Genomic DNA, 17,238 nt, shown 5'->3' on the forward strand with positions numbered 1-17,238 from the left:
CCCTTTCCTATGAAAATAGGCAGCCATGGCGCCCCCCACATACAGTCTAGGTAACACAGTCTATTCAAGTCTAAATTATCCTATCAACATTAGGCCAACTCATAGGTATAAATGAGCGTTCATTAATATAGTGCTGTTTGGCTTTTGACCGTTTGATAGCTAACGTTACATTTCTTAGGGCCTACATTTGCTCTGCTTTCTCAAATTTCTTTTTCTCTCATCCCCAGCCAGATGATTTTCAGCATTTGCACTGTGTTTCTCTGGACATGATTTTCAATATTAATAGGTTTTGTGGATTTGTAATTCATAGCTAGTCTATGGAAACTCAAGATCACTGTCGAGGTCCGGCCAATTTTAGAGGATAGCCTATAAGGCGCCGGACTTTAGACGTACATTTTAGTTGACTAAAATGTTATAAAGCCTAAATGGAGAACGTAATAATCACTTTAGGCCTTCAATAATGATAGCCTAAATATAAACGAAATAGCCTTCATTTCCATATAGAACTTTTTGTCAAAGCCACAGGGAGCCACAGGACATCCATGGGCCAAAGAGCCACATGCACAGACAGGAGTCACCGGTTGCAAACCGCTGCGTTAAGGAAACATATGTTTCAGAAAATGTGTTTGTTTTAGGATGCGTTGAAATTATGAAGTTGCTTGTTTTGGACTTGCTTTGACATCTTTAACTTGCTTACTTGGTGAAATCTATCAAACGGATTTACCACCAGGTGGCGCCAGAGCTTAAAATAATTAGTCAGAGCAAATCAGTTACAACAAAACTGAAGAGCTGAATAATTTATCTTATGAAGCCTATGTTTAATTCAGTGAGGTCTAGGCCTGATGTTGCACTCTTAATCAGCAGATAACCAGCAAGCCCATTGCTCAAAGTTAGGTTTACACAATTCCTCATGAGTCTTCAGCCTTTTTCAGGCGTGTCAGAGTTGGGATTAGACATGCATGCCAGCATCATTGATCATTCTGTCAAAACAGAGCTTTGTTCCATTAACACGGTGAACAAGTAGACAACCTTTGTTTAAAAAGCCTTGCCATGCATGCAAGAATATATTGATTTATTTTGTAGATAACTGATGATGGAGGGTTTGTTGTTTCATGCTCTATAATATCAATATTAAAGCTGTTTTTTTCAGAGTGCATTGAATACCTTAAAGCATGAAATTGACCCTTTTACTTGATTGCAGAAATGACGGACAAAATAATAATTGTGTTTTAAGAGATGACAATTGATTGTGAAGCAAAGTGTGCAGGCAAAATGAATGTATACTTTGAAGGAGAACACCGTTTACTGTAATGTCAGCCTACATATCATATGCAATGTCAAATAATTGTTTTACTCTTTGGAGGCAAAATACATAGTTTACAGCACAGGATGATAATAAAGCTGTATGCAACCAAATATGAATTGTCAAGAAATGAAACTGGCCATTTCAAACTCAGACGAATGAAGTGGGCAAGAAAAATAAATGCTTCACTGATGTTATTATTAGAAGATGTATGGCTTTTACATAAATCACCAGCAAATTCAGCACAGTTATTCTTTGTGCATGCGAGAGACAATCTTCATTGGCATTCAGAAGTACACAACAGCACATACATGCCATTCCACTACTTTATGTAAGCCTTGAGATTCTCCCGTGAGAACATAAACCTTTAAGGGATTAACAGAATGGACGTACCTGCCATTTACAATACAACACATGACTTTAGCCCCTTTTCAGAAGAAATCAGGTCACTTATGAGATCTTAAGAGAAGAGAATCTTTAAGATGCATACAGTCAAAGCTTATCCTCTCCTCATACATACATTTAAAACAGTTCATTACATTTTTATTTTTTTTAAAAGCAGGCAAAACATGAAATCAAACAAAATGATTACTGCTTGTTTTTATGCAGAGGCACATAACATGTTTTGTCACTTTGTAGACCTGATCATATAACCAACTTTGAAATGACAGTATTGTAAATTCAGTTTTTCATGACGAATAAGCAGCATATGTCAGGCTTCATTTTCCAAACTGGAGTTCACTCAGTTGCTGTGTCCTGTTCCAGTGATGAGAGAATCTGCAGGACAAATAGGATGATCAAAACAGGCTTCGTTGTTTTTATTTCAAAATCCTGGTGGGAGTCTTGGCGTGAGCTGTGTGTGCAGATAAATCTGACCAATGAGAGAAAACAACAAACTTATATTATACTATAGGGAACCTTTCCTGTAGTATCCGGGGAAATAAGGCCAATGATAACAAACAGCACAACAAATCAGGGTTGATAGCTTTGAAAGTTGTAAAGTAAATACACATTTGATTTCTGGTTCATTCTAGGGCAGTGTTTCTCAACGGGGGCGGTACCGCCCCCCAGGGGGCGTTCAGAAGATGAACGCCCCCAACTGCACAATCCGTTCTGCGCATGATTTACGACACTACCCGATCTGTTCCCACACTAGCCTCCACCGGGAAGCTAACGTTAGTTTAGCTAATAGCTAATTCGGGCGGACCGCTAGGTGATTATAGCGGTCTGCCGTTAGCCTCCACTGGGAAGCTAACGTTACTTTAGCTAACAGTTCATTTGGCTAACCGCTAGCTGATTGTAGCGGTCTGCCGTCCGTCAGCCTCCATAGTTAAGCTAACGTTAGTTTAGCTAACAGCTAATTCGGCTAACCGGTAGCTGAGACAGCATGTAAACTTTTAAAAGACCCTCAAAATAAAACTTCAAAACAAACGTTAACATATATAACAGCTGTTACGTCAGTTCTACTTTACTTGTGCTCATTTAAAATACAATCACTCAATACTTATCTTTATTGTTACTGTAAAGTCTTAATTTTGCTGTAGCCTGCTTTTCCCATTATGTTTGACTTGACGTTATTTTAGACTGAATCTAGCTGTCCGTTCTGCCTGCACGATCTGCATGCGTTATTCTGCGCATGCGTTATTTGTCGGCTAGCAGTTAGCCGAATTAGCTGTTAGCTAAACTAACGTTAGCTTGGGTGGAGGCTAGCGTGGAACAGATCGGGCAGCAAAATTACGAATCCCACTATGGCCACGCCATGGCCACGCCAAGACCCGCCCTTCAATAGCGTTCATACACTACTATTGGCCAGGCGTCCATGCTTACATGTACAGGTCCTATCCCCTGACCAATCCCCTAACCCTAACCCTAACCTTAACCTTAACCACTCGAGGTGAAATGCCTAACCCCAACCAATCGAGCTGCTTCGTGGGGCGGGTCTTGGCGTGGCTTTAGTGGGATTCGTAATTTTGCGTACCGCATTGATCATAGACAGTATATAAGAAGGTATCGACCATGGTATCGACCATAGACAGTATCGACAGTTTAGCTTTTGTAATTCCTTGATACACTCAACTACACAAACATTCTGACGGACGCGCGCGCACACACACACACACACACACACACACACACACACACACACACACACACACACACACACACACACACACACACACACACACACACACACACACACACACACACACACACGTGTGTATGAGTTGGGTAACGGATTACATGTAATTTGGATTAAAAAATAAGATTACAAAAACTATGTAACTATAACCAGCTCTGATAACATTTGAAAAAATGTGTAATTTGATTATTTTGATTACGGTTACATTGCCAAGGTTTACACTAATATATTTTTGATTACATCTTTTAAATATGGCATGATGAATGATGTGAATAGTAATGATGTATGGATAACAGAGTTTTTATTGTTTTTATTTACATTGAACATAGAAAATTAATATTTTGAGTAAGTGATCATCTTGCATTACAAGAGCAAAGTCCTCCATGTGGCTTTTAAAAAGAAAAAATATTTGTGGAATTCAAAAAAAAAAAAAAAAAAAAAAAAAAAACTTTGGCCACGCCAAGACCCGCCCTACGAAGCAGCTCGATTGGTTGGGGTTAGGCATTTCCCCTCGAGTTGTTAAGGTTAGGGTTAGGGGATTGGTCAGGGGATAGGACCTAAGCATGGACGCCTGGCCAATAGTAGTGTGTGAACGCTATTGAAGGGCGGGTCTTGGCGTGGCCATAGTGGGATTCGTAATATCGCGATCGGGCAGGTCGTAAAACGGTATTATCATCTTGCGCATGCGCAGAACGGATTGTGCAGGTATTTTGGAAAGGGGGGCGTTGAGGTGCCCTTGGGGGGGCGTTTGTTTGAAAGCTAGTTTAAACCAAAGATTCACAATAACAATACATGTTTACACTTAAACTACTAAAGAATAAGTATTCTGCAACATTAAAAGCTGCCAGTTTATAGCACTGCGACTGGACGAGACGGGTATCCTAACTTCTCTGTGCTTCTGTCAGCTTTGTTTGGCGCAGCTCCGTGCTGCCTTCATTGAAACGGGACATCACAGCATCGTCTTAAATGAGCTCTGTAGTTACTACGTGAAGCTGCGTTCAGATAAGAAAAAAAAAGCAATCGCCGCGACGTCCTGTTGTATTCTTTAACCCCTCCCCCAATGTAGCACAAGTAGACTTTATATTTCACAGTAACAGTTTTTCGTCAGATGGTTTATTAAACACAACGTTTCCTACTGTACCTGAATGCAGCTTCATTTCACGGAGAAAGAGAGAAAGAAAAGAGAAGTGCGAGAGATATTGACTGTGCTTTGTTGTTTGGCAAACATTTAGCTGTTCCATAAACTCCCGGCTAGTTCAGGGCTTGTGTTTGGGGTTTTAAAACTTTCTTATGGAAGCGATAGAGGAAGTGATGTCTCTGTTTACTGTACGGGACTTTCACACCTCCACAAAACACAGCGCGATGTGGGGCGTTTTCTCCAAACGTTTTTTTCTGCTATTTACTCGCAATTAAAAACGCATAAAAGCATTAAAAAACGGCTCTCACTAACTTTCAAAGGTTGTAAACTTATTTCCATTCGGCAGTAGGTGTCGTTCTTCCAGTCGTTTGTCATCACCAAAATACTTTTCTGTGTGTGTGTGTGTGTGTGTGTGTGTGTGTGTGTGTGTGTGTGTGTGTGTGTGTGTGTGTGTGTGTGTGTGTGTGTGTGTGTGTGTGTGTGTGTGTAATCCTGCTTTTACCCCTTGATAAGTGCCAGCTTGTTTTCCGTTGGAACAATTCGATTTTAGATTTGAATGAAAAATAGATTTGAATGTTAAATTGCTAGCTGTTTCTGATTGGCTACTGTTAGTGTTTGTAATAATAATAATAATAATAATAATAAGCATAATACATTTTATTTAAAGCGCATTTCATGACACCCAAGGTCACTTCACAAACAAAAAAGGACATTCAAATTATAGTCATCTTATAAAGGTGCTGAGGTTCACACCATGCAGCAGGCCTTTTGATAATACCTATTTATAGTTTGAATGTTACATATCTAGTCGTTCTGATTGGCTGCTGTTATTTAATTGGAATGTCAAATGGTTGCATTTTTTTTTAAACCTGTAAATATATATAATTTCTATTCACATGGCGTTTTTGATACCTGGGAAACTAATACATGTGTTGTTTGTCATTCAATGATTTGATGTTTTGATTATTTTTGATAACAATAGTAACAACAATAATAGGCCTATATTAGGGCATAATCATTAATATTCGGGGCATTTAGCCTACATAATATTTGATGGGGGGCGTTAGGGAACTGGATAATGGATGGGGGGGCGCTGGCACAAAAAAGGTTGAGAACCACTGTTCTAGGGGTTAAATATTAACAAATGACAGAGCTCACCTGATGCTCACCAATCTTGAGATGATGGCCTGATCATGTCTGCAGGGGAGGTGGAGCACAAGGGATGTAGGGAAATAAGCATTCATCAAAGAATGAATCAACACTTCCTCCATAAAAATGATTCAGATAGCCAGTGAAAGATGACACATTAAAGTCCTGTGATCTACACAAAACATCCAGTAGATAGGCTACAATGTTCAAATAGTTTATTACTTCATATTAAGATCTTTTAGCTGCATTAAGGTTTTTGTTGTAGGGAGGTAATGTATTTATAATAGCCCTCCAAAGAGATGATGGATTGTTGGTGTGCCTCTGAATCATTTAGCATTAGCAGTGTAGCCGTGAATACTTAAACGCTCAATGTGGGGCAAGCATCTTAGCTCTTTATGCATCTGTGCCTTTGTAACATGCACCACTGCTCCACTTTCTCCCCTTTATCCCCTTGTCTGGAGCACTTTCTGTAAACCTCCCCTAACGCCACGCACGCACGCACACGCACGCACGCACACACACACACACACGCGTTTTCCTGTCTCTGAGATTCTCTGTTTATATGCACAATTTTATTTTGAATTCACAACTTAATCAAATAACATTTTATTACAAAACTGGTTTGATCAAATTTAGCATTAGCCCAATTATTTTGCTAAAATACTGACAAAAATACCAACACTGCTAGACTCAAATGAGTTGTGTTCAAGGTGAAGTGCAATGTTTATATTCTTAAAGCAGTATTCCACTGATTTTACACATGACTTTCAGTTTATACACGTCATCAGGAGAAGCACTCAGCCTATGAAAACAGTTGTATAATCTGAGTCAGAGAAAATGATATGGTTATCTCACCTCAGCCCAATATCCCAAAGAATTACAGTAAATCAACGGGGCGCCCCGGGAGCGTACCGTTAAGGCTGAGTCCTTACCGCAGCATCTCTCTCCCTTGCCTTTCCTGTCTGTCTCTATCACTATATACTAAAACAAAAGCAGAAATGCCACAAAAAATAATCCCTTAAAAAACAAACAGAATTACATCAACGTTGCCTCACAATCTACGTCCAATCCCAGTGTTCAGTGTTATTAATGTATGATGTGTGTCCCTAAAACAGATAGTAATTGAACGTATTGGGGTTTTGTCTGGGGATGGGATTATCTCAGCATTGGACTCCAAGCAGTAAGGCTTTATTTTAAAGATCCACCAATTCCTAAAAAATCCTGAGTAAGTCTTCTGGAAATAACTATAAAAAATAGGATGTAAATAGTCCCAAGGCTCTGATAGTGTTGTTTAAGTTGAATAAATTGTCTAAAGCAGGTGTTAATTGCCAATGGTATTTCCTTCAAATGCTCCATTCAGCGATTAATGCTCCATTCAAAACCAAGTCTGTATCAATTGATTGTTAATTTTAACTTTATTCTTCATATAACTTAAATTGTACATGTTCAGCTGACCATCTTTACATTGATTAAAATGTTCTATAGGTAACTAACAATTCACTGCAGTTAATTAACTGAAAGTTCCTTGTTTTCTTTTTTTAGGAAATTATAGGAAACTCTGGGACCTAATAAAAAAAAGTGGCACTAAAATGCCTGTTTTACAAACCGGAGTTTTGAGGATATGGGTGCTTACCAGACCGGGGACACTAATGAAACAGGCTATCAAGTTGCATCTATAGATGAATAGAATTGTAAGTGCCAGAATGTTTGGACAAACATAAGGCACAAAATGTCAGGATACGACCTCTGCTGCTTGGAAGTGCAATATTAAAATCACGGGAGTATCCCTTTAAGGCCCCATGAAGCCGTATAGTACAGTTCCTCAGTCGGTTTTTATTGACTTGATTATTTGTGTGTCCTTACCTTGTGATGCTCACTGTTGTCATTTGTGGGTTTCTGCCGCTCCATTGCTCTTCATGTATGGCACGTCTTTCTCAATGGGCTCTTTCTGCCTGTGATACAGAAGATAATACTCAATATTAAATCCTCTATATTAATCATCCAAGTGTCTTCTTGAACGCACTTATCTAGAAACAGTTTGGTAAAGGATCCCAATTATATGGCTTGCTGTTTCTTAGCTCATAATTGTGCAAGCTAGCTGTTGCCGTGCTGCTGTAGCATCCTGGTATTGTTTGCCATTGCTGTGTGAGTGGTTGAGCAGGGCCGGGGGGGATGAGGAGATTGCACTTTGAGTCAATTAGCAGCCATGAACTCGAGAGCTCTGATGCTTTCCTTTGAATTCATCTCTCCATTAAAAAAAACAACCCTGGAATACACTGTTGTCATGTATGGAGCCACTTACTCCGCACACTGTTGCTCAAGGCAAACCCTAGAATAATCACCGGAGGGATTTCAAATCAATAATGCAGATAAGTCTCTCCCTCACTCGCCCACACATAAACACACATGCACTTCCAGTGTTTGTGTGTGTTCATATTTGTTGTATGGATGAAAGTATTTGATGTGTATTTATTTTATGAAGTATTTAATGCTTTTTGTCATTTCTTTGTCAGGCACTGGAAACAAGGAAGGAGTCTCTTATTTCTCTTTCACAATTGAAAACAGACAGATTTTCTAATGACCACTATTCTTTAGTGCCTGTCTGCTAAAAACCACAAGAGCTCACGATCAGTACTTACGGTTTGATTTTGCTGGAGAATCTCTGCCTCAGGATGAGAGCGATGGTGGTCAGGACCACCATCGTGGTACACATGGTCCTACCTCCAAGGATCTCCTGCCTTGGAACAGATGGTGGTTTAGAGCACTGAGACTTCTCCTCCCATTGAAAGGTTTCAATAGTAAAAGGCAGTTTGTGGTGTGACAATCTGACAATTCCATTCCTCTTGGCTCTCCGTCATGATTGGGGAGATTAGCCCAGAGGATTAGCCAGGATCAAGGCAGGAATAGGAGGTAAACAGAGCATGCTGTGTTTCTATTCCAAAAACAACCCACCTCATCACCATGCCGTCAACACAGCAGGCCACATTAACCACATTGATATTGTCTTTTTTGTTGTTCTTAAGAAAGGGCAGCATTTTTAAGAGGGCCTGCTTAAATTGGCTGGCACTTTACAACATAGGTTTACAGAAAGGATTAACAGATACCAATCACATTACCTTATCTGGATAAAACTAATTCACCGTTGGCCGAGTGCAGTGTTCCTAAAATATATAATGAAAAGAGAGATAGTGGGATGAATGGGGATATAAATAGGGACTATCAGCAGCTTATACTTAGCACTGCTGACTCAGCAGAGAATAAAGGAGCAGTAGGCCTAGCAGCCTGGTATCACCAAATGGCGTATAAATAACACAGTTTCTTAAGTAATTTTGCGTACTACCACAATGCATTTTCTTTTCCTTATCGTGCATTTTACATCATTTAGTCGAGTGCCATTTAGTCTCTATTCTGACTGTTATTGTGACGAAGTATAAAGAGTGATGAAAGTGAATGAATTAAATTACAAAGAAAAAAGCTTAAAATGCACTGACATGACACGCAAAATGTCCTTAAAAGTAACATACTTTTTATATGCCTATCCATGAGATCACGTTGGGCCAAGCAACAGAAAAGAAAAGGTCTAATTACCACGGTCACCACGTGTGAGTAGACATGCAGGGGAACCGGATTAGAGCAGATTTAAAGGGATTAAACATTGTGGGAGTCACAGGGTCACAGTTTTTTTTTTTGTGTGTTTTTATTTCAAAATTGTGTTAAATACAAAGTGAGTCATGATGAAAAAAATTTACAATCGTCACAATTAACTGTTAAAAATGTAAAAATGTCTTCTTAATAAATCTAGTGAACAGCGCCAAGTGGGCACAGACTGATAAAAGGAAACGCCACATGATATTTAGAAAGAACAGTATTTACATGGCAGTTTTTTAGATATACACATTCGGTAGAAGGCACATCCAAGTCAAATGTGACCTCTTGTCCACTGTTGGGTTTAAGTTGTCATTTTCTTCATCTTTGCTCTCTCCTTTTAAAAATGTGGTCTTTTACAAGAGTATAAAAACAAGGAGAGAGGTTTAACTTTTTACTCTCTCACACACACACACACACACACACACACACACTCACACACACGTTATTAGCCATAAAAAGAGCCTACAATTAGATTACATTAAACTGTATTCCCCAGATACATTGCTTCCCTTCAAAAGTCAGTACAGTCAAACTCTCTTATGAGGCCGTGGCACACACAGAAGTATCTGGGAGTTCACGGTCCAATAAAGCCATACTAAAAGCTTCACCCAGTTGAGGTTGAGAGCTTAGTCCAGCCTACTTCCTCATAGATGGCTGTGATGCTGAAGTAGACCGTAGCCAAGAGTTTGGTCCACGCGGCGGCCACCTCTGGTGTCACAACCTCGGAAAACTCTCCTAGGACCTCCAGTATCACGCCACTCAGGATCTGGGCAAGACACAACCAAACACAGTACCTAAGAAACCTTGAGGTTCCATTAAAGCAGGGGACTTCAACGTTTTTTAAGCCAAGGACCCCTTAACTGAAAGAGAGACGGAGCAGGGACCCCCTACTACATATATTATATAAAATGAAGTTGCATATTAAACTGGGCCTACCATAACTTGTAGGGTGGCCTAAAGCATTTATACATACCTTTTTTTGCATAGAATACTAAGTTATTAAAATAGCATAATAATTGTTGGCATGACTTTATAAATCATCTTTAAACATAATCTGTTAAACATACATGTGGCACAGTGAATCCTCAGGATTAAATGTATCTGTGGATTGCCTTAGTGACCACCTAGGCCAGTAAACAGTGGGGATTTATATTTGCTAATAATATGTTAATATTCATGTTAAGACTTTTTCATTTTTGAAAAATCTTTCCAAAATCAACATTAATTTGGAGGACCCCCTGCATTGACTCTGAGGACCCCCTAGGGGTCCCGGACCCCCTGTTGAAGATCCCTACATTAAAGGAAATGTTTGACACTTTGGGAAATATGCTGCAGAAAGTTAGATGAGAAGATTGATACCACTCTCTTGTCCGTACAATAAATATAAAGCTATAGCCAGCAGCCTAGTTAGCTTAGCTTAGCATAAAGACTGGAAACAGAGGGAAAATGTCTACTTTCTGCCCTCTAGTGGTCAAACATACCTTTATGCAGCTTTAACTGTTTTATTCTTCTTTTTTTTTTTACTAACCTTCAAAGTTATTGTGTGTGTGTGTGTGTGTGTGTTTCACTTCTTTTCATTATTTACAGACGCTTTACCTTAAAGTACACAGGCTCCACCTTGTGTCGCAGTGCGTGGGCCTTGCCCACCACCCTCAGCACTGAGGCCATCTTGTCTGAGTTGTCCAGGCTCTCCACCAGTGTATTCAGGGAATTCATGATTCTGTGAGCATGCTTCCTAAGCTGGGCACTCCTCTCCAGCTCCTCCGGGTCCTCGATGTTCTTGAACTGGCTGAAGTACTGCTTGGCTGAGGGAAAGTTCACAAACAGCCTGCGAAAGGAAGGAGAGTCAAAGTAAATGAGAGATATATGTATCTGCTGGGAAGCTCCGCTAATCTCATCGCCCTTCAGCCTGCATCAGCTGGATCCTGCAAACCCACGTTCATTTTTCTTTTGAGCTGGCAAGATACCGGATTAAATATCAGTACTGACATGAGAGCGCTGCATATTTTCCCTACATGTTTGTATGTTCAAACTGTACTGCGTCGTATGTATTCCATACTGTATATACAGTATGAAAATAATTTTCTTTGAAGTGTAAACCAATAGTAAGAGCAAGCATGTTAAGCACTCTGCTGATATGTTCTCTTTTTGTTACCTTCATTATTACTTTTTTCTACAGGGGATTATGTAATAATAATAATAATAATAATAATAATAAAAATATGTGTATATGGCAAAAATAAGGTCACATACTTCCTGTAGTTACTCTTTTAAATTATTTAACGTTTCACAATATAATAATAAATCTTGCAGCTAAAATGTATAAATAATTAATAAAATGTGCGTAACAGATGTTTCTCCTGAAGGGTAGATCTAGCTCTGATAGTGTCTGGGAGGAAGGTCCAAACCTTGGATTCCTGACAACTCTGCACTCTAATTTAATACTGGATTATATAATTGGTTCTTCTCTGTAAAACCAGTGTGATAATTAACTCATTAAATTATGGTTTTAAAAAAGCATATCATTTTTAGTTAATTGCATGCCAATAGTTATTTGTTGTTACGTTATTTATCACTACCTGTGTTGAGAAACTCATGGTGTAAAGCATACCTTGAATGAGAAATCTGGCCTGTGGATCTTCCTTGTTACTGTGTGGTTCCCCTTGTGAACCTGTTGGCTCAGGTATCTGAGTGGTTCTGCACTGTGGTTCCTGTCATGCCTAAAAATAAGAAATCCTGCACGATTTCAATTTCTAACAAAAGGTTAAATGTGCTAATTAGAGAGGGTGAGATGAAGAAAATTACCACTCAGCCCACCTGATGCTGCCTTCCTTTTACTGTATGGTTGAGCATTATTATTACTGCAAAGACAGCTAACATTTCATAGGGGGTATAAACATGATATTATTTCTGTTCAAGTTCCAGGTTTGATATTTCTTCGCACAGCCTGCTCTTTCTGAGAACAAATAGTCAGTTCAAAGACTTTTATTTTTATTTGATCCTTGTTTGACCCTCAGAGGTCTCATAGAGAATTAGAAAAGAGAAAACTTAAAACACCCCCCTCCCACAGTCTGGGAAGAGGGCCAATGCATCTGGTTGCTGGCTATCTAAACCTGACGTCCCATCTCCCACTGCCACAACTGAGGAAGCAAATATTTCTCTGTTAGATCTGAAGCATATGGCTGGATAGAGTTTCAGTCTGAGAAGGGAGGAGATGGAAGGTGGTGTTCTATCTCTCGCCCTGGGTGGAGTGCCTTGGCAAAGTGCTGGAGCCAAGAATTCTTAGTTTCAATGCAAACTAATGAGGAGCCCCGGTGTTTAATCTTTCTCTCCTGTAATTGCATGACCTGTGGTTGCATATAAATAGCCTAATTAGTATATTATATGGTCTCTTAATCCTTCCTTATCTATTCTTCAGGACTAACTGAAGAGCTGAATCCAGATTAAGTTTCGAATTTCAGAGTCAGCATCATAATTTGCCACTTTAGATGTCTTACCCGAAAGACCTTTAGTTTTAAGGATTCTAGTTGACGCAAAAGTTCAGTGGAGTGACACCGAGCTGCCCTTACTGCTAATAGGAAAATGCACCACGGCCATGTTTATTGATCCATCCTCATTCCACAAATTCCTGAAGGCTGCAGGGTCTTTGCGAAGGAATGTAGCGGAAGAAAATAAATTAAGTTAAGTTAATTCAGTTTCAACATGTTTATCTTAGAAAGAAGAGGAGCGGGATACTGATTTGTAAAAGTGCTGCAGCTAAATCCTAACAGTCAGTAATCTGTAAAAAACAAAACCCCCCCAAAAAAACCAAAACAACAACCATTATCTTACTGATGGTTACAAGTAGGCTATATGCACCCTGCATTGCTACTAACCTCCCTATCAACTTTCACCTCCTGCAATCATAAAGGATTATAAAGAAATGCTGTGGCATGCAGTGAATCACGACACACATGAAAGACTGTCAAAGGAGAGTTTCCATCAAGGCAATTTCTGTGTAAACATTAAAGAGCGATAACAACAGTGACTATTACAACCGGGCAGTGGTGGAAGAAGCATTTAGATCCTATAATTACCAATACAACACTGTAAAGGTACTCTGTTCCAAGTGAAAAATCCTGCAGTGAAAATGTTACTTAGTAAAAGTATGTAAGTATCATCAGGAAAATATACTTAAAATATTATAAGTAATCAACTGTCAATCAACTAAGTGTTTCATCGGCTAATCATTTTAGCTGTACTTGTAGGCCTGTATATTGTCAGGTTAGTTTAATTTAAAATAAAACTTGTATTTCATAAACTACATGTATTTTGTGTTCAAAAAATCTTAACTTAGAGTAGAGTAACGAGTAACTAAAACTTTATTTAATGTATTTAATGATTGATGTAGTGGAGTAAAATGTACAATATTTCTCTCTGAAATGTAGTGGAGTAGAAGTAAAGTGGCATGAAAAGAAAAGACTCAAGTAAAGTACAAAGTACCTCAAATTTGTACTTAAGTGCAGTACTTGAGTAAATGTACTAAGTTACATTACACCACTGCAACCGTGCCTCAAACAGGATTGCATGCCCGCCATAACATGTTGAATTATGTCTGATGAAAAATATTAAGCAACACATGTAGTGACAGGCATTAACTCTCCTGTTATTCTTGGGGTTAATTTGACCCCATTCAATGTTTATCCATCCATCCATCTTCGTCCGTTTATCCGGTGTCGGGTCGCGGGGAGAGCAGCTCCAGCAGGGGACCCCAAACTTCCCTTTCCCGAGCCACATTAACCAGCTCCAACTGGGGGATCCCGAGGCGTTCCCATGCCTCCTGAGGAAACCCATTTCGGCCGCTTGTACCCTGGATCTTGTTTTTTTCGGTCATGACCCAGCCTTCATGACCATAGGTGAGGGTTTGTCAATGTTTAACATCTCTAAAAAAGTGGTTGACATCATTTTTTTTTTTGCTTCATATTGAATTACTTTTCCTAATTTAACAGGGACATAAAATGAACATGATTTTCAATGTCCTGTATGCATTTTGTACGCATCGGTATTCCTTTGGGTCAATTTGACCCCAGGCTGTTTTAGCTGTATAAAACACAGAAGATATGAACATTTTACATTTTTGTTTTGACTGATATTGAGGTCACTTTTACATGCAGGTTGTTGCAATTTCACAATCTTCAATTCCCCTTCCCCCACCCTACACACGCACACACGCACACACCCTCTGTTAGGGAGGTAAAATATTGTTTCCGCACACTGAGGGAGGAAAAATATGGTTCTCGCAGGGGTGGTTTGTATCATATGATGCACAGGGCAGGGGCAAACTATAAATATAATATTTTGTATAAATACAAAATATAAAAGCTCACACGCAGGCACCACAGCCTTCTAAACCATTTCTATTGGTGCTCAATGTGCTTTCTCTGTACGCTCACTCTCATTTGAAAATGGCCTGCAAGAAAAGGTTTTCTGTCAGCAAAGTTTTGTCACAGCTCTTTGACACTGAAAGTGACATAGAGGAGATTGTGTCCGAGACTGAGGATAATGTTGAGGAGGACCCTGATTATGAGGCATCCCCCTCTGAATAAAATGAGACTCTTGGGGTTGACCCTTGTGTTGTCTCTCAACCACCACCAGACACGTTACCTTCCAAAAATGGAAAATGATCATGGTCCCTCTCCCCACTTTAACGACAGGGTAGACTCAGTGCTGCTAATGTGATAAAAATGATTCCAGGCCTGTGGCAGAAAAAGCATCCGTAGCCCTTGTGGCTCCAGCAGGAGCAGTTATATCACTGAGGGATGGGGGAAGAGACAAAATGCTAATTTGACCTATCAGTGGTGAACTAATTCAAGTTGCAGAAATGAGGAGAAAATGCATGAAAAGTCCTTAGGAATTGGATGGTATGCATACAGTTTTGTACGACATGCAACTGCTGATCAGTCTTCTCCCATCTTGTTCTTCTTATTATATCCTAACTCTGTGCTCAACCTGCATTAAGAGATTTAAAATATAAAACCGGAGAGGACAACTACGAAAAAGAAATACCTGAGTAGTATGGCCACCCCAACGTCTTCACAGTTCTGGTAGACTTTTGCCCAGGAGTCCTGGATCATCACCCTCTCCTTGTCCGTCAGTGGGCTTGGTCGCTCCAGGTGGTCCTCCTCTCCCTCTGTCTGCATCCTCTCCATCTGGGAACACAGTTGTACAGAGCTGAGCACATGCAGAAGGCAGGGCTGATGAGAGCACCCCCCCCTCCCGCTCCCTTAAAATAAACACTATATTTCTACCTTTTTTCTTGTTTGTGTCTCTTTCTTGGTGAGAGAGGAAGAAAATCTGTGTCCCTTCCTACCTTTTTTTTTTCCTGGGTGACAATCTTTGCTCTCTCCACCTTTGAATCTCTGCTGAGTGAAAGTGTGAGTGAAGAACAGGCTGAAAAAACACAAGAAAACACACGCAGCGAACGAGGAGGAGCCTCTGTACTCTCTCTTTTAAACTCTCCCACCCTCCCTCTCTCTCTGTCTATCTCTCTCTCTTTCTTTCTCCCTCTTCCCTCCCTCACCTTTGTAGGTGGTGTTTGATGAAAACATAATGAAATAGGAAACAAATCCTTAATAAGAGAGTCAGATATGTAATGCATGCACCATGGATGCAATGTAAGATTAGGATGTTAAAATAAGATAAAGGCGCACCTTTTACCTCCATCGTCACGATTCCAGACTATCCAGGAGATTAACCTGTAATATTGAATTTCTAACATAACCCTGTTGAAATAAATGTAGGAACACAAAATTAAACAGCATGACACCCATCAGAAATAGGGCAGGTGTCTATTCATTTTGGTTTGTTCTGTGCTTCTGACAAGATACAGATTATATGAGTGTGTTTTCATGTCCATTTTTCACTACTTCAGCGCTTTCATTATATGCACACACCAAGAGAGCAACATAGCTTTTACAATTTTCCACCTTTGTTGTGGCAGGGGTTATCAGTAGGAAGTCATATCTCGCTGGTGTTGTCACAGCTGAAAACTTGATAATGTTCTTATTCAGGTTTCATGGTGGGCAGAGTGAACAGGGCCGATTAGCCAGGCATCTGTGAGTTTACTGTCAAAGGAGCACAAACATGGGAGCAGTAGCCTAAAGATATCAGATAGTGTAACAAAAAGCTGTGATTAGGGTGATATTTACTGCCTGACTGGGGAGGTAGGCTACAATGTACAGTAGGTGCCATCAACATACGGACCCAGGTTAAACATTGACTAAGTCCTTGTGAGAATAACATTTAGAATCAAGTTGGTGATAAAAACTGTGCTTAATTTCTGGGATTGCTGTGTTTCAAATATCTCACAAGTATCTATTACAAGCAGATGTATCACCTTCCCTAACAGCAGAGTTACATTATACCAGCTAATCACATTGTGAAAATTCTAACGTTGGTTAAAGGCGAATATTATTCAAGTCCATCTCATGCACTCCAAAACGAACAAGATCAGAGATCATGTATTAAGCTTCTCACAGCAGGTGAGGTGTATTATCCAACTGGCTGGTCTCGGATCGGGTATCTATGGTTAGATTAGGTTGTTGTGGATCAGACAGACAAGGAGACTTGGTCAATGATTGTAGATCAGCATGCTCTGCTCGTACTGGTTTATATTTCTTCAGAGGAACTTGCTTTGTAATCATTTCCATTGTCTGCACCCACACCCACACCCAATTATGACTAGTTCATATGAATAATGTTATACCTTTAACCCACTCTTCTTAGAAAAAACAAAGATCTCATGATCTCATTATGTTACACACAAAGACATAACTCTACTCTTTAGATCCAGGTCTAGTGAGTAGTGACATCTAGTGGACA

The 17,238-nt window shown here is 39.7% G+C and overlaps 1 protein-coding gene across 2 annotated transcripts; it reads right to left on the reverse strand.

The window, feature by feature from the left end:
• Positions 1–9,448: 9,448 nt before the first annotated feature.
• On the reverse strand, positions 9,449–15,821 carry LOC114569770 (cytoglobin-1). Of its 2 annotated transcripts, none has more exons than XM_028599827.1 (4): positions 15,728–15,821; positions 15,424–15,566; positions 10,975–11,206; positions 9,449–10,144 (listed from the first exon to the last, which is right to left on the reverse strand). In XM_028599827.1, the coding sequence occupies exons 2-4, from the start codon at positions 15,564–15,566 to the stop codon at positions 9,983–9,985; spliced, it is 537 nt and encodes a 178-aa protein (XP_028455628.1). In that variant the 5' UTR covers positions 15,728–15,821; the 3' UTR covers positions 9,449–9,982. The 2 variants fall into 2 exon arrangements, with proteins under 2 accessions (XP_028455628.1, XP_028455629.1); XM_028599828.1 differs by having other exon boundaries at positions 15,666–15,821.
• Positions 15,822–17,238: the final 1,417 nt, after the last annotated feature.

Source organism: Perca flavescens, chromosome 15, assembly GCF_004354835.1.
Source record: "Perca flavescens isolate YP-PL-M2 chromosome 15, PFLA_1.0, whole genome shotgun sequence".
Classification (NCBI taxonomy): Eukaryota; Metazoa; Chordata; class Actinopteri; order Perciformes; family Percidae; genus Perca; species Perca flavescens.